The sequence below is a fragment of the Antechinus flavipes genome, chromosome 1 (genome assembly GCF_016432865.1).
Source record: "Antechinus flavipes isolate AdamAnt ecotype Samford, QLD, Australia chromosome 1, AdamAnt_v2, whole genome shotgun sequence".
NCBI lineage: Eukaryota > Metazoa > Chordata > Mammalia > Dasyuromorphia > Dasyuridae > Antechinus > Antechinus flavipes.
This window is the reverse complement of record NC_067398.1, coordinates 724,128,275-724,146,627: the sequence shown is the minus strand read 5'-3', so window position 1 is coordinate 724,146,627 and position 18,353 is coordinate 724,128,275. Positions and strand designations below refer to the sequence as shown.

Genomic DNA, 18,353 nt, shown 5'->3' with positions numbered 1-18,353 from the left:
TCCTACATAGTAGCTATGATTATTTTGTCCTTTCACAGTCTGGGAAATTGATGCAGGCAGAGAGAAGCTAAATAACTTGACCAGGAGCACACAGGTAGCAAATCTCTCGGGCAGAATTTGAACTCAGGTTTTCCCAGCTCAAAGTCCTGCACTCTGACATGCCACCTAGTTAGCTAAGATACCGACAAATCACAACTAATGTATATTAAAGCAATTCTGAGATTCCACTTCATACATCAGGTGACAGAAAAGGAAGGTGGTATCTGTTAGTACACTTGTGGCAAAAGAGGGATGTTGGTGCTTTGCTAGTGCATCTGTGAATGGTTACAACCATTCTAGAAAGCAATTTGAATTCACACACACAGAGACCCACACATGACCAACAAGTATGTGCCCTTTGACTCAGCCGCCCCATTGCGAGTCCCATATTCAAAAGAAATCAAAAGAAGAGGAAAAGGGCCAATGTGTACAAACATTTTTGCAGTACCAAAAACTCTGAAAACTGTGAGTTTTACTTTGTCAACTGAGGTGTGGCTGAAGGTATGATACATGAATGGGATGGAGTGCCACCATACTCTGAGAAATAGAAGAACAATTGACTTCAAGGAAACATGGAAAGGCTTGTTTAAACAGAAGGAGAAAAATGTTTACTCACATCAATATCATAAAAACAATTTTGAAGCCTTTTCTAAAGTGCTAAAGAACAGTACTGAGAGATCAGTTTATACAATAACACATTATAAAGTCAAACAACTTTGAAAGCAATTAATGCAGGTTCCATCCATGATTCCAAAGGACCAATGGCGCAACTATTGTACTTTCTGACAAAGGTAATAAGAGAATGTAGAATGAGGCATGTGTTTTTTTTATATAGCTGGTGAAGGAATGTGTTTTTGCTTGACTATGCATATTTGTAACAGATTATGTTTTTTAATGTGGAGGGTGGGAGGGAGATAAAATATATATTTTTAATATTTCAAATATGATTTTTTTGGATGTTGCTACAGATGTGGAATATTGCATGTATTTTCAATTGAGGTCACTTTATCCTTAAGTGTTTAATTTTTCACAAGATACCTTTTGCAAAATGGAAGTAACCTGTAAATGTAATGTAAAAAAAATCACCTTAATAAAATGCTCTAAAAATCATGATAAGAATATATAAAATCGATACATGGTAATTTTAGCCATGATCAACTATCTTCAGAACTATAGTTAAATGTAGCCCTCTCTGACCCTTAATAAAAGGGATTCTTGCTTTGTTTTATATATTTATATATCTCACCATCATCTTCATTTGTGTTTCTGTTAGAGAATGTTGGAATCTTTACAAACTGCTAACTAATTAGAGTTGATCTAATCTTACAAGAAGATGTTTTGGGCCAGAACCTGAAACAAGGTACTAAGTAGAACTAATTAGTACAAGGCTTGTGTTCACACCTTTACTCATTGGAGTTCACAAGTATGCCAGCTTCACAAAGTAAACTTTGTAACTTTGTGAGTTCACACCTCCCTTGAAGCTCTTTGGGCCAGAGAGCACTATGGGAGAAAACCCATAATCCCTTTCTCTCGTATCCCACAATTCTTCCCTCTTATATAAAAGAAACAGACAGAGGCTCTTGGTCAGATTTCACCGGAATGACATGAAGAGTGGAGTTGGCTGGAGGCTGAAGAAAGCAGAGGCAGAGAGGCTGAAGGACAAAACCTTTGGATTTGGCAACATTCGGAGGGAGCTCTTGGAACCAAGCAGAGAGATAGACCTCTAAGCTAACCGGGCTATATTGGAGATAATAAAAGATCTGAACTTTTATCACCTGGCTGAGTTTTGAGAAGAAAAAGCTCACCACATTTTGGCGCCCGAACAGGGATCGACAAAATCCTGATTCCAGGGAAGGCACCCAGAGAGAACTTTTATAATATTTTATAGAAGAACAAGAACCCCACATTTGAACTCCAACAGAGAAGATTCAGATTTCAAGAGAAACAACTTTAAAAATCAAACTGCACAACTATCACTTATTAAAGAGGCCCAAATCTTTCTTAGTGAACTACAAAATCAATATGTCAGTTATACAGCATCCAAAAAACCAAAAATAAAAACAAACTAAAGTCTTAGGCTATGTTAACTGAGTTATATTGTTTGGGAGCAAATAAGTGTTAGTCTCATCTTTCACTGCCTCAGTTAGACTCACATTAAGGGCATTGTATGCACGGCTGAGCATCATATTGTATAAAGGGCTTTGAAAAGCATGAATGTATCCAGATTAGGGCAACCAGAAGGGTGAAGGCTCTCGATTTTATGATCTATGAAGATCAATTATTGGAACTATGAATGTTTAATGTGGACAAAAGATTTAGGGTAGGGCATGTTAGCTGTCCTCAAGTGTTTGGAGATCTATCACTTGGAAGAATTTTAAAGTTCTGCTTGAGTAGGGATAGGGAGGGAAGAAACAAGTTTTAAATTATATTACCTCATTTTCCCCTTCTTAATCCTTGTGAGGGATTAGTTATATCCCCATTTAACACTTGTGGAAATTGAGGCAGACAGAGTGGCTTGTCTGGGATTGTAAATGTTGGAATTTAGATTTGAATTCGAACTTGATCCAGACCCAGCATGCATTTAGAGTTAGGGTTACCTTGTTTAACTGCTTAGTTTGGCAGAATAAGGAGAAATGATTAGATATTTCTGCTAGACCCAGTTTGTTCAGGTAGCTCAGGTTCAATATTTGGTACAAAATGGCCCACTTCCATGTAACCATGAGCAGAAGGATTATTATTTAGTCATGACTTGGGAAGTGGATTTTGTGTGTGTGTGTGTGTGTGTGTGTGTGTGTAATTGGGGTTAAGTGAATTACCCTGAGTTACATAGCTAATAAGTGTCCAAGGCTGGATTTGAATTCAGGTCCTCATGACTTCAGAGCCAGTGTTCTATGTACTGTACCATTGTCCTGGAAAGATGTTTATTGAGAATACAAAGTTGATAATGTTTAACCCAGTTTTTCCATTCTACTTTTGATCATGTTTCTGGTCTAGGGGTTAGAAGCCCTTGGTTTTTCTACTCATATGACCTGGAAGTATGCCCTTTGTCCAAGCACGTCCTACAGGACAATTTCAATGTCTTTTTAAAGGATTTATTTTTTAAAAAATTAAACATTCTTTTAAGATTTTAAGTTTCTAATTTTCTCCCTCCCACTTACTGAGAAAATAAGCCAAGACATCAATTATATTTGTGAAATAATTGAAAACATTTTAAAATAATAATAAAGAATAAAAATTAGCCATTCCCCAATTGATAAATTGTCAAAGGACATGAACAAGTGGTTTTCAGATGAAGAAATCAAAGCTCTCTATAGGAATATGAAAAAGTGCTCTAAATCACTTTTGATTAGAAAAATGCAAATGAAAATGTTTGGGACAAAAAGACCTACTCAAATCGACTACTACAGAGATCACTTATAGAAAGAATTATTTATTAGAATCTCGAGAAGCGGACCCCATCCTGGTCTGTGAGCCAAATTCACAACAGGAGAAATCCACTTCCTTGAAAGTGTTCACAATATTTATACATTTCAAACAAAGAGCCTCCAAAATGACACCCTTTATATGGTGTGATTGGTCACATAAGTCTATTCCCCTATTTGGTCAGTGGAATGTAGTAGATGTATAGCTTTCCCACCAGTGTCCTTCCTTGAACAATGGAATACAATCCAGACCTTATCTAAAATGGCATGCTTCACAAACTGGGAAAACATCTTCACAGTTAAAGGTTCTGATAAAGGCCTCATTTCCAAAATATATAGAGAATTGACTCTAATTTATAAGAAATCAAGCCATTCTCCAATTGATAAATGGTCAAAGGATATGAACATTTTTCAGATGATGAAATTGAAACTATTTCCACTCATATGAAAGAATGCTCCAAATCACTATTGATCAGAGAAATGCAAATTAAGGCAACTCTGAGATACCACTACACACCTGTCAGACTGGCTAAGATGACAGGAAAAAATAATGATGAATGTTGGAGGGGATGCGGGAAAACGGGGACACTGATGCATTGTTGGTGGAGTTGTGAACGAATCCCAGCATTCTGGAGAGCACTCTGGAATTATGCCTCAAAAGTTATCACACTGTGCATACCCTTTGATCCAGCAGTGTTTCTATTGGGCTTATACCCCAAAGAGATACTAAAGAAGGGAAAGGGACCTGTATGTGCCAAAATGTTTGTGGCAGCCCTGTTTGTAGTGGCCAGAAACTGGAAAATGAATGGATGCCCATCAATTGGAGAATGGCTGGGTAAATTGTGGTATATGAATGTTATGGAATATTATTGCTCTGTAAGGAATGACCAGCAGGATGAATACAGAGAGGACTGGCGAGACTTACATGAACTGATGCTGAGTGAAATGAGCAGAACCAGGAGATCATTATACACTTCAACAACGATATTGTATGAGGATGTATTCTGATGGAAGCTGATTTCTTTGACAAAGAGAAAATCTGACTCAGTTTTAATTGATTAATGATGGACAGAAGCAGCTATACCCAAAGAACACACTGGGAAATGAATGTAAACTGTTTGCATGTTTGTTTTTTTCTTTCCGGGCTATTTCTACCTTCTGAATACAATTCTTCCTGTGCAACAAGAGAACTGTTTGGGTCTGCACACATGTATTGTACCTAGGATATATTGTGACATATTTAACATGTATGGGACTGCTTGCCATCTGGGGGAGGGGGTGGAGGGAGGGGAAAAATTGAACAGAAGCGAGTGCAAGAGATAATGTAAAAAATTACCTTGGCATGGGTTCTGTCAATAAAAAAGTTATAATTATTAAAAAAAGAAAAGAAAAAAATGGCATGCTTCCTACCACGGACCCTCTTTTGGACAGTGGAATATAGTCCAGGCCTTATCTGAAATCACATACTTCCTAAACTGAGGCCTTTAAGGCTTTAGCTCACAGTCCCTGATCAATATGTTCTTCATCTGTAAGTTCTTCACCTTTTCCCCACACAATCCCCCGTTATTCAGAAATATATATGTATATATATATTTCCTCATGAAGAACTAACATTGTAGTTAAATTCTATTAACATCCCTACACATTGCTTGTTAATCTCCTCACCTGGACCATCCCCTGCTCCTGCCTCCCATCCCTCTCTCTACAAAATCATCATTTTAATGGCATCCCCTGTCTGTAAGATTCTTGACAGAGATCTCTCAACTATTCTTGTTACCAACGTAATTATACAGGGCAAACATGGCGGGGACAGAATAATACCCCTGATTGCAATAAGTCTATACCATAAGATCTGTTTCTACCAGCCACCATCAAACCGAGAGCACCAGCCATTTGGGAAGGGAGGTTTCCAGACCTGTACAGGCACATGAACTATCCTGCGAGGGCCCTTGGTCATTCCTTTTACTGCTTGTCCTTTGTCATCAATGTGCATACAGCAGGTGGGCAGGTTTTGTCTCCCACAGACCCCTCCTTCCTCTGCTAACAGATAATCTAAGACTAACCTATGTTCTAGAACCACTTCTCTTGTCTGGGGGGCTTGAGTGACTAACAGATCAAGGGCCTGAGCAGTTTGGTTAGTTGTTACCTCAAGGACTGCCTGCAGCCTAATCAACCGATTTAACACATATGTCGGCGTTCGGTGCCCCCAGCTACCGTCCTGGGCCCATGTTACTGGTCCGTACTCTTATGATTCTCTCTGGAGGCCGGGCATCTCCCCACCCATTGGCATCATTTGTCTGGGTCAAAGAAGTATCAGTGTGGGTTAGGGGGCGGTCGGTACTTCATGTTTCCCTTTCCAAATCTTCGTATAACCATATCCCCAATTGCCGCCAACGCTTGATGAGAGAGAAAAATTTAGGTCTAATTATATCTATATAAGAAACCCCAGACCCATTTTTGGGTAAATGGGTATAAGCCCTCTCACCACAGATCCAATAACGCCCCTCAAGGGCAGGATTATCTTTATACCAGAATATAAAGGATCCACTTGAAGGTGGAAAATACCTGATATCCCAGGGACCTAAGGTACCTCCTCCTGTATTAGAATTACATCTCCACAGATGACTTTCAACTATCCATTGGCAGGTGCAACCATTTTCCCCAGTTAGATCCTGACGGCTCCAGAAATCATTAAACATTTTCCTGACGGGGCCTTCTCCATTCTCCCACTTCCATTCCATCGAAGTGTAAGTTGAACCTGGTGCTGTGCTATTCAAGGTCATACATGTCCATATCTGGGGTCCCTCTGGGTCAGGGATTAAACAGGCAGGTGGCATTTTCCTCGCACACCCCTCACTGCTATCAGAACGTTGGATACAGCAAACGACTGATCTGTCATAACAAGTTATACTGGTTTGGTCCCATCTATTCCCGTACTTACTGCAGTCTATGGCAGCTCCCTTCTCTGGCCCGCAAGTCAACGTCCATGTACATTCACTTTCTCCCATCCATGGCCCTGTACCAGACTGACTCAGGCAATATCTCCCTAAAACTCTACTGGTCAGGGTCCAGGGATGCTTTTCTTCTGCTGACCAGAAACCTGTTCCGTTGTGTATCACTCACCTGTTGCTCAAGGTCCAGGCCAGAGATAAGGGAACAGGAACCCAGGCCACTGTGTAAGTTGATCAGGTCCCCCATATATCCAGCAGTCAGTCAATCTAAAGCTAGTGGCTATTGTTTGGATCAGGGTTTGAAAGATATTTTTATGCCCTAATGGTCCCAAGATACCAGTACAAAAGGTGTACCCACATAACATCATACATGCATAGACAAGGCACAGGCTCCAACCCTTTGAGTTTGGTTCACACCCTATTCTTCCTAATAGTATATAATATCCTTAATTTCTAAAAATACAGTTCAACAAAATGTAATCTCCAGTACAAACAAGAAAGTTTGTTCCCCAAGTGAGACAAGTCAAAAAGATTTTACATGCACAATTCATCAGTCTTTGCTAAGTTTCCTGTAATTTCAGCTGCACTTTCAATGTTCCTGGATCAGTCTCTACTGCCCACTTCTTTGGCACATCCACAGGACCTTTGACTCGAGTGTGATGTGTCCAACCTTTCTCTTTGGTATGTATCGCCGTATCTGAAGTCAACAGGATCTGGAAGGGCCTGTCTCAGCTCAGGGTCAGCTTGTCCTCCTTCCAGGAGAGAACCAGGACCCAGTCTCTAAGCTAAAACTTGTGCACTGTGAATCCTGAGGGAGGAGTCTGAGCAATAAGCCCTTTAAGTTGTAAAGTTTTCAGATGTTGCAGTAAAGACCTAACATATATATTTCCTTAAAAACAGATCCTTGGTCTCAAATATTGGATCCAAGGAGGAATTTTGAATCCCTTTTGGATAAGGGCGACCGTACAATAATTCATAAGGTGATAATCCCACATCCCTTCAGGGCTTTGTTCTAATTCTTAATAAGGCAAGGGGAAGGCACTTGATCCAGGGTGATTGTGTCTCAGCCAATTTAGTCAGTTGCTGTTTAATGTCATTATCCATCCTTTCCACTTTACCTGATGAGGGCGGAGGCCATGGAGTGTGTAAGTTCCATGATATTTCTGGAGCTCGAGCCACAGATCGGAGGATCTTAGCTGTGAAACAGGTGCCTTGGTCCGAATCTACCTGCTCCACCAGCCCATACCTCGGAATGATATATGCTCAGGGAGGTCTTTTACGACTGCTGAGCAGTTGCCTGGGCGAGGGGGAGGCCTCCATCCATGAGGTCAGATGGTCCGCTACCCCACCGATGGCAGCTCGGTAAAGTCCACCTGCATGCTTTGTAAAGTCCCAATACTAGGGGCCTTCCTCCTTTCTGGACTTGTCGCTGGGCCGCCCTATTCATCCTCTGACAACAGGACACCTGCTGGCCAATTGCCTACTATCGTGTACAAGCTGGTGCCACAAACATGGTCAGCACCGCGTCACACAGGCCTCGGACACCCCAGTGACTGCCCCGATGTAAATGTGGGAGCACATGGCCCATACCCGCTGTGGTCAGTAGCTCTCTGCCATCAGGGAGGAGCCAGGGCCCCTCTTTATTCTCCTGAGCACCAAGGCTTTGTGCCTTTATTCTGCTTCTCTTCTGGGGTAAGGGAAGGTGGAGAATTTAGAGGTGGAAATGCCAGAATTAGCACCATCATTTCCTTTGTACTTCTTCCTCTTCTCCAGCCTATTTTGCCTCTTCATCCGCAAAGCAGTTTCCCCTTGTCTCAAATGGGAGATCTTGGAGTTCATGGGTCCATTCTCCAAACAAGGGGGCAGAGGAAAATGAAGTGGAATATCAAGGCTAATGGAATTTTGCAAGATGTTTTCCCAGTATTGAGCTTCCAGAAGCATGGTGGAGAAATTAGAGAAGTCTCAGTAGTGCATTTTCCCTCTCCTTTTCCCAAACTTTCCATTCTAGGATCATCAAAACATAATAGAAGCAATCATAGACCCTTGGTCAAATCAGACTCCCTTTTGGGGTTACATGTATCATCTTTCCATAAAAGAATGTAAAAAAATCTAACTTTAGTCCATTATGATTGCACAGTCCATGTCTATTTTTTTCTTCTCCTTCTGTGTTTGCAGATCAAATTTTTCTACCCAAATACATGGTGAGTAATTTTGGGCTATACACTACTAGATTGTTTGCTTTCTGGAATATGAAATACTCCACATTCTTCCTGTTGGCTGCTAAATATTGTATCATTATCACTGTGATTTTATGATACTTGAATTATTTGTGAATGCTTGCCCTTTCTAATTTTTATTTTTATTTTTTAAATCTGGGAACTCTACATTTTTGGCTACAATAAGTCCTAAGATTTTTCATTTTGGGCTTTCTTCAGTAGGGAACCAGTTGATTCTATTTCCATATTGCTCTTTGGTTCTAAGGGATCTGGGTAGTTTTAAGATTTCCTGAAATACAAAATGTAGACTTTTAAAGTCATTGTTTATAGGCAGTCCATTGTGGGGTTTCCAGAGCATTATTTTTGTTATAATTTACCTCAGGTTTTTTTTTTTTTCTATTTTTTGCAATCTTTTGACATTTTGCTATTTTTTGATGTCTCATGGAGATATCGGCCCAATACTTTTTCCCTAAGTCTCCCTGAGCTAGAAAAATACTTGTTATAACTTTCTTGAATTTTATTAAAATGAGAATAGTACATTTCCTAGATTACTGTTGAGGCTAAATGAGTGAATTAGCCTATACTTTTTCTTGTTACTCCATCTCCCCTGAATTTTTTTTTAATGTTTTAAAAGCTCTGTTCCTGGAAAATACCTTTTAATATTCTTTTAGTAACCACTTTTCTCCTTTGTAGAATTTGATGGTGCCAATTAACAGATTTTCTCAAGAAAATAATCTTCTCAATTCACTGCTTTCATAGTTTTCTTTCCCATATGAATATTTTAATGATGAATAAGACGAGTTATATCAAAAGGCCTTTCCACATTCATTGCATTTATAAGGTTTTTTTCTGCAGTATAAATCCTGTGATGTATATGGTTGGATATGTTTCTGACTGATGGCATTCCTACATTAAAAACACTCACAAGGTTTGTCCAGTACAAATTCCATAGTAATGCATAAAATCCATGCTCTGATAGGTTTTCAGCGTACATTTTTCTCAAGTATGAATTTCCTGGTGCTAAGATTAGTGCTCTGCATAGACACCTTTCCTCCTTATTCATTACATACATAAGGTTTCTATCAAGTATGAATTCTATAATATGGAATAAGTATTGTCTTTTGAATGCAGGTCCTCCCCTGTTAACTGCATTCATAAAGTTTCTCTCCAGCATGTATTCTCTGATGTTGAGTGAGTTCAAGAGACCAGAGGAAGGTCTTTCCACATTCATTACATGCATAAAGTTTCTCTCCAGTATGAATTCTCTGATGTCTTCTAAGGTATGAATTCTGGCTAAAGGTCTTCCCACAGTCATTGCATTCATAAGGTTTCTCTCCAGTATGTGTTCTTTGGTGCCGAGTAAGATCTGCTCTCTTACAGAAAGCCTTCCCACATTCATTACATTCATATGGCTTCTCTCCAGTATGAATTCTCTGGTGATGACTAAGATTAGAATTGGAGACAAAAGCCCTGCCACATTCATTGCAGACATAAGGTTTCTCTCTAGTATGGATTCTCTGATGGTCAATAAGGTGTGATTTACAGCGGAAGGCCTTCCCACATTCATTGCATTTGTAAGGTTTTTCTCCAGTATGGGTTTTCTGATGCTGACTAAGATTAGTGCTCCGGACAAAGGCCTTCCCACATTCAGTACATTCATAAGGTTTCTCTCCAGTATGAATTCTCTGATGAACTATAAGGTATGAATTTTGGCGGAAGGCTTTCCCACATTCATTGCATTCATAAGGTTTTCCTCCAGTATGTGTTCTCTGGTGTCGAGTAAGTCCAGTGGAACGGAGAAAAGCTTTTCCACATTCACTACATTCAAAAGGTTTCTCTCCTGTATGAATTCTCTGATGTCTTCGAAGGTATGAATTCTGCTGGAACGTCTTTCCACAAACATTGCATTCATAGGGTTTTCTCCCAATGTGTTTTCTCTGGTGTCGAGTAAGTTCAGTGGCCCGGAGGAAAGCTTTTCCACATTCATTACACATATAAGGCTTCTCTCTAGAGTGAGTTTTCTGATGTTCAGTAAGATGTGAAGTACAGTGGAAGGCCTTCCCACATTCACTGCATTTATGTATTTTCTCTACAGAATGAAGTCTCTGATGTTTTATAAAACATGAAGCCCGGCGAAAGACCTTACCACATTCACTACATTCATGAGATTTTTCTCCAATATGTATTCTCTGATGTCGAATGATTTCATAGCCCCTTAGGAAGGCCTTCCCACATTCATTACATACAAAAGGTTTCTCACCAGTGTGAATTCTCTGATGTTCAGTAAGCTGCGATCTCCAGTGAAACGCCTTCCCACATTCATCGCATTTATAAGGTTTCTCTTCACTATGAATTTTCTGATGTTTCCTAAGATATGAATTCTTTTGGAAAGCCTTTCTGCACTCAGTGCATTCATAAATCTTTTCTCCTTTGTGAATTTTCTGGTAAAGGTTCAGTTCAGTGTCCTGGGGGAAAGTTTTCCCACATTCATTACAATCAGAAAATTTCTTTCCTGTATGTACTTTATGATTTTCAATATAATCAAAGTCATAGCTAAAGGATTTCTGACATTTATTGTCATTAGAAAATATTTTCTTTAAACAAGTTTTATATTGTCTTACATCTGAATATTTTCTGAAGCTCTTTTTCTGTCTATTATATTTACGAAGAAGACTCTTTCCTACAAAAAATTGCTTCTGTGTCTGTAGTCTAGAGCTTTTGTCATTTTTATATTCATGGACACTCATTTCATTAGGGGATTTCCTTCTAGTGACTTTTATTTGTCTTAAATGTTGATTCTTCTTATTCTGCTTCTCCTTCAGCCTTGAATAACAATCCCAGCCTCTCCCCAACATCAAGATCCAAGGGGCATGTCTCAAGAGTCTTTTCTTGATTGATTCTTGCACCTTAAGGTCAAACTTTGGAGCTGACTCTTTGATTTGAAGCCTAGGGTTTGAATCTGAAAGAAATAAAAACAGTAAGTAATCTCTTTTCCCTAGATGAATCTGCTTTTTAAAACTTATTTTGTTGCCCTAATTTTCCTGATATCACTAGTAACAAAGCTGTAGTCAACGGTTATGTTACTCTGGTCTAATTTACTCAGAATCCATTCTTAGGACTCAGATATTTTTTTCTGTATTCCTATTTATTATACTTTATAGAAAGATAATAATATTCAATTACATTGCTATATTACAATTTATTCAGATAATTCCTATGTAACCAACACAGGAGAACAAATTAGCAAGGAAAATTTCTGTAGTGAAGTCTTATGACTTTCATGCTTAGAGCAGAATCTTAATGATGTAATCACAGGACAAAATTTAGTAGCTTTTATCTTTAAGGATCAGAAGGCTTAGAACAGGATATTCTGGAAGGCAAAGGAGCTAGGATAACAACCTAGAATCACTTACCAATGAAAAGAGAAGATTTTCAAGCATTCCTGATGAAAAGACACAGAGCTGAATAGAAAATCTGACTTTTAAATACAAGACTTGGGAAAAGCATAAAAAAAACTAGGAAAGGGAAATCATAAAGGAATTAATAAGCTTAAACAGTTCACCTTCCTATATAGGATGATATATTTGTAACTCATTAAAACTTCTCATTATTAGAGCAATTAGGAATATAAATAGACAAAGAGCACAAATGTAAAGATGAATATGAAGGGATGACACCTAACCCCCCCCCAAAAAAAAAAAAACCCAAAAAAACAAAAAACAAAACAAAACCCTAAGGGGAAGAAAAAGATGAATACACTGTGAAAAAGCGAAAGGGAGAAGCAAAATAAAATTAATTATAGCATAAAAAAGAGAAGAAAAAGCTTTTACAGTCGAAGGAAAGATAGGAGAGGTGGGGGGGATGCTTGAACCTTACTTTTATCAGAATTTGCTCAAAGAAGCCCTGTAGGAAAGTAGAAGGGAAAGGGGGTAAGAGAAGAGGAGAGGAAAGAAGGTAGGACAGATTAAGGGAGGGTAGGCAGAAGCAAAATACTTTTGAGGAGAGAAAATGTAGTTAGCAATCATGACTGTGTTTCTATGATAAAGGCTTCATCTCTCAAATGTACAGAGAAATGAGTAAAATTTATGAAAAAAAGAGCAATTCCCCAAACTGACAAATGATCAAAAAATATGGTCAGTTTTCAGATAATTAAAATTGTCTGTAACCACATGGAAAAAATGTTCTGAATCAGTATAGATTGGAGAAAAGCAAATTTTAAAAATTCTGAGGTACTACCTCTATATGATTGGCTAATAGGACAAAAAAAAATAACACATATTGGAGGGAATGTGGAAAAATTGGGACACTAATCCACCAGTGGAATGGTATACTGATGCAACCACTATGTAGAGCAATTTGGAACTATAACCCATTATTTATAGCAATTCTTTTCTGGTGTCAAAGAACTGGAAATTGAGGGGATGCCCATCAATTGCAGAATGGCTGAATATTTGTGATATATGATTGTATTGGAATACTACTGAGCTATAAGCAATAATGAGCCACCTTGCTGTACTATAAAAGAAAACAGAGCAAAATAAAAACCCAAGAAAAATAAAGTTTTTTAAAAAGTATGCTTTGATCGACATTCAGATTCCATCAGTTCTTTCTCTCCATCAGTTACTCATCAGTGAGGGATAGCATTTTTCAACAGAAATCCTTCAGAGTTGTCTTGGATCACTGTATTACTGAAAATAGCTAAGTCATTCATAGTTAATCATTTTACAATATTGCTGTTATCGTGTACAATGTTCTCTTCCAGTCATTGTACGGGTTTTTTTGAGAACATTTTACAACTTGACAAATAAAGAAATATTTTGCATAAGTACACATGTATAACCTATTTCAAGTTGCTTGCCTTCTCAATGAGGGTTGTGGGGAGAAAGGGAGAGAATTTGGAACTCAGTTTTAAAAATGAGTGTTGAAAAGCATTTTTACATGTAATGGGGAAAAAATATAATACTAAATTTTAAAAAATGCCTCTTCATGTGCTTGAAACATTTATCCACTGATTTTTTTTGTCTACTTATTACCCATTATTAAGTCTAGGATCTTAGAGATCTATGAAAAAAGTATTATAGCAAAAAGTAAAAGATGGCTATCTAGCTAGATATCATAGAGAGAAGCACATCACTAGCCTGTCAAACTCTAATTCGGTGTCACACTGTAGGCCTAATTAGACACAGATCTCATTCTTTGTCATGTAACAATAGCTTGAGAACTATAGGAATCGAATTTTTCTTCTGAGCTAATAAAGGAAACGAGGAAATGGCAATCATGTTGGGGACACCTGTTTCCCCTCCAGCTCTTCCTCTGAAAAGAATATATCTGTTTTGGAAGTTGCTCATTAGAAATAGTAAATGAAGGGGGAAAAAGGGATGCCCCAGTCTATCCTAGATCTGCTCCCTTCTTGGAATAGTGGGACTGCTCGGATAGACTATAAGTGAATAGAAGAGACATCTGAAAGATGGTCTGGTTTAAGCTCCTAGTGAGTATGGGTGAAGGGTTATTGAGCAGATAATGGGTTTAAGAATTAGTTCATGGGATCCCTAAATCTCCATACTCGAACATGTTAAACTCCATAACTTCTGTAGTGCTGTGGAGTAGATGTCAACTTTTTGGAAACAGAATGTGGGAAAACATAGTAACAGGTACAAAAGAATTCATAAAGCTTTTGACCTGGTGATGTTACTATTAGAACGTACCCTGAGGAGAGCACTGAAAGTAAGTGAACATTATCAACTTCAAAAATATTATTTGTAATAACAGAAAGCTGAAGATAGGCCTATGGCCCAATGTTTGGGTTACAGATGGACAAAGTCTGGCATATGAAAATACTGTTTGACCTTCATAATTTTGTTTTCCTCTTAGATTCAATGGAATAAGAGAAGCATAAGGAGAAGGATGGCACCATGAGAGCCATTCACTGAATACATTGGCCAAAAAACACAGAACAGAAGACAAAAGTAGAAAATAGGGAAATGTATCAGAAGGGAGTATAAAGGAAAACAGGACATGTTACTTATTATTTCCTTCAAGTTAACATTTAAAAAGAGAGAAAGAGAACTGATCTCAAGAGAAGTAAAGTGGGCAGTACTGAATACACTTTGAGTTTTAGATGAAGAGTTTTCAAAAATCCTACATATTTAAAATTTCTCTAATATAGTGATATTAAGCTCAGTGATTTCTCAGCACAAAAAACTAAATTTGACCGATTTATTCTCATAAGCTTTCCCTCCGAAGTCTTGAGTCTGATGCCAAATAACACATACTTTGTTAGGAAGAAATTCTCAGATTAATTATGTTTTTTGAAGTTTCTGTCCAGCATCTTTCACTTTTTTTTTTAATAACTTTTTATTGATAGAACGCATGCCAGGGTAATTTTTTACAACATTATCCCTTGCATTCACTTCTGTTGCGATTTTTCCCCTCCCTCCCTTCACCCCTTCCCCCAGATGGCGAGCATTTCTTTACATGTTGAATGGGTTACAGTATATCCTAGATACAACATATGTGTGCAGAACTGAACAGTTTTCTTGTTGCACAGGGAGAACTGAATTCAGAAGGTATAAATAACCCGGGAAGAAAAACAAAAACAGCATCTTTCACTTTAAATCAGGAGAAAGGGAAGTATTTCCCACCTTCACTGTACATCTACACCATTCAGTTATTGTTTTTATTCTGTTTTCTTGCACTGGAATGGAACTAAAAACTCTTTTTATGTGGATCCCATGTATAGAGACTCTCTTCAATAGATAACTAGAGAGGGATATTCAGATTTGGAAGGGGCTTGGAGGCTGTGAAACATGATGCCATGAGAGCACTTCAATCCTGTCCGGATCACATAGGTAAGAGATGTGAGACAATTAGCATGGAGCCCATCAACCTGTTTTATGGCAATATGCCAAAGCTTCCTCTATCCATGTTATATGCATGTGCACTTACTTTGGTGGGAGGCATCCTTCTGGCAATTTTGATGTTTCTCCAATTGCTTCTTCTCTAACATGGCACCAAACTAAACTTCCCCAAACTTATAGACAAAGGATTAATCTCTAATGAATCTTCACTGGGATGGCACAAATATAAAACTATCCAGCTAGGTTGCTTGGATATAGTCCCTGATTCAAGAGAAAAACAGAAAATGCCCTTGTCACCCTGCTGGATACATCAGATTCAGTGGGCAGAGAATGTGTTTGCCATTACTGGAGGTCTTCCGTTAGAGACTGGGGAGTAGGTTTCCACTCAGATGTGAGTTGGAGCAGGTGGTGATCGCGTCCTTTTCTGCTCTAAGATTCCGATAAAGTAATGATTGAAGAAGGGGAAACAAAAACCTATCCCATTCTGAGCTTTCTCTGAGACTAGAGGGCAAGAAAAGTTAGCTACTTGATGGGGTTGAGGGGAAGATGCAGTACTACTCAGGAGCTCATGACAGACAATCTCAGTTGTTCCTCCAGCCTTGATTCTGAGCTACTGCATAAAACGACCCACTCACCTGGGCAGCTGCTTCTTGGAAACTGACCTTCAGGTAGCCAAGGTGCCTCCCCTTGCTCCAACTGAGAGATGACATCTGGCTTGGTGGTCACAAAGCCTGGTCAATGGAAATAACAAAGTGGTAGGGACAGAGACACAACTCAGAATTCAACCCTATCCCCCATTTCTTCCACGAACAGTGGGAATGATGGGATGTTCCAGAGAGCAGTACAAGAAACACCTGCAGGATGTGCTGGCTGGTGTTCCTAGGAAATACAATGGGGCACAGTGTAGATGAGGGCTTAGAATAAAAATTGGTTTATAGAACACCCTTCTGCTAAGATGATTTGGAACTTTCCTGTCTTTAAAGCTTTGCACTGGGAATTTAGGGAGAAGCTCTGGTCTGAGAGTTCAGAGTCAATGAGGTACAAGACAACGAAGTGGTCGGTTTCCAGTTTCCAAAGCCAGAACCATAATGTGGATGACAGACATGCATCCTGTCTCTTGGCCATAAAGGTATTCTTCAGCCATTTCTGTATTCTAAAGCCAAAGAATCACAACTAAACAGGAGACTCGGCCCCCAGCAGGTCACCCTGAGCCCCAGGGTCAGCCGTCCTTACCCAGGCCCGCCAGGTTCCGGTAGTTCTCCAGCATCACCTCCCGGTACAGCTCTTTCTGGGCAGGGCCCAGCTGCCGCCACTCCTCCGGGGAGAAGTCCACGGCCACGTCCTGGAAGGTCACGGACCCCTGAAATATTCATTCACTCAACAGACATAAGGGCTCCCCCTGCCCCGCCCTCCTGGCAGAAGGATGAAATGTGCAGGACTCCTCAACCATCGAGTCTCCCTATTCCTCTCAAAGCCAGATGCTCTTTTCATCCCCGCGAGTTACCGGGCTTTCCGAACCCAAGTGGAAAAAGGGTCCCCGTAACATGCCTTGAATGTCAGGAGAGATGAAAGATGAGGACCCCAAGGACGTGGGGGCCCAGGGCCTGGGAGGGGAGAAAGCATCTGCAGCCTGATAGCCTGGCTTCACCCCAGAACAGGGCGTGGGTGGGTGATGTCATCCCCAGCGCAGGTTTGGGGGAACAGGTGACATCAGCCAACCCTGGGCTTGGGGGAGCACGTGACGCCACCCAGCACAGGGCCCATGGATTTAGACCGGCCGGGACCTGGAGGTTCCTCATCCCAGGACGGCCAAGGGCAGCGGAGGCATCTCAGCCCCTTTCCAGTCGGTACACAGCAGGTGCTTAAGCAATGGGGGAGTTGGGGGCGGAGTCAGGGGCGTGTCGGCGCTTGGAAGGGAGGAGGACCCCAAGTCCCAGGGAGTGGATGGAGTCCAGGAACGATACCTTCTGTGGTCGGCAAAGGCCCCCGAGGGGAAGGAGGGTTCACTCACCTGAGGGGCCATCTCTTCCGCTCTTCCGCCCGGGAGGGGCCCGGCAGGATCCTCTGGGGGGAGGAGAAGGGAGCCGTGAGAGGTTCGGGGAGAGAGCAGAGCCAAAGGCGCGGCCTCGGGGACCGGGGCAGGACGCGCGAGGTCTCGGAAAGTGCCAGGTGATCTGGCTGAGCCCGACCCCCGGAAACCCTGCGCCTGCTCTCTAGGTGGGTACACTGTGGCGGGGCCCCTGTGGCTACTGGCGCGGAGAGGTGGCTAGGGAGGACCGGGGAGAGGCTAGAGGAAGATGGGGGGGCGGTGTGGGAGGGACGGGCAGCAGAGTCACCTCCCATTGGCCCCAAACATGGTAAGGGGCGTGGCCAGGCCACACCCACGGAGCGCAGGTGGCCAATAGGAGTGTCTGCTCTTGGAGGAGGGGGGAAAAGGTGTAGAGGTGGGAGGACTGTGCGCAGGGGCTTTATACCACCCTGCAGCCCCTTCACAGACCCTGAAACTGAGGGATGGACGGGGGCTCGGCGCCCAGGGGACTGCGGCTCGGGCTGGCATCGGGGGCCGGGGAGTGTCAGGACTCTCCCCTTCCCACCAGTGGCCAAGTGGCCCTGCCTCACCTCCAGCGCGCGGATCCGGCACAAAGACCCTGAAAGACTGAAGGGAGCGCCAGGACAGCAAGTGGCCTGGAAAGCGGAAGTTACGTCACACAGCTGCTGCGCTCCCCGCGGCGCCTTCTGGGAAGCGTAGTTCCGCAGCATGCGCACTGAGTCCCTGCTTCTCTGCGTGCTCTGGAGCCCTGAAACCCCAATCCCTGCCTGTGCCCAGGAAAAGAAAGAGGAAATCCGGAAGCTCCGCGACTTCTGCAC

At 41.1% G+C, this 18,353-nt stretch overlaps 1 protein-coding gene across 1 annotated transcript; it reads right to left on the bottom strand.

Annotated features, from left to right (window-relative positions):
* Nucleotides 1–3,449: 3,449 nt before the first annotated feature.
* Nucleotides 3,450–17,588, bottom strand: LOC127550812 (zinc finger protein 345-like). The gene is made up of 4 exons (XM_051980424.1): nucleotides 17,497–17,588; nucleotides 16,719–16,845; nucleotides 16,121–16,216; nucleotides 3,450–11,587 (listed from the first exon to the last, which is right to left on the bottom strand). Exons 1-4 carry the CDS (start codon nucleotides 17,506–17,508, stop codon nucleotides 9,771–9,773), a joined length of 2,052 nt encoding a protein of 683 aa, XP_051836384.1. The 5' UTR covers nucleotides 17,509–17,588; the 3' UTR covers nucleotides 3,450–9,770.
* Between the last annotated feature and the right edge of the window lie 765 nt (nucleotides 17,589–18,353).

What these genes read in the sequence shown, in the direction of transcription:
- LOC127550812 (XM_051980424.1), bottom strand. An exon ending in CCGGAACCTGGCGGGCCTGG is followed by an intron (nt 16,217 to 16,718) that starts GTAAGGACGGCT and finishes TCCATTGACCAG; the next exon opens with GCTTTGTGACCACCAAGCCA. An exon ending in TCCAAGAAGCAGCTGCCCAG is followed by an intron (nt 11,588 to 16,120) that starts GTGAGTGGGTCG and finishes TATTTCTTTCAG; the next exon opens with ATTCAAACCCTAGGCTTCAA.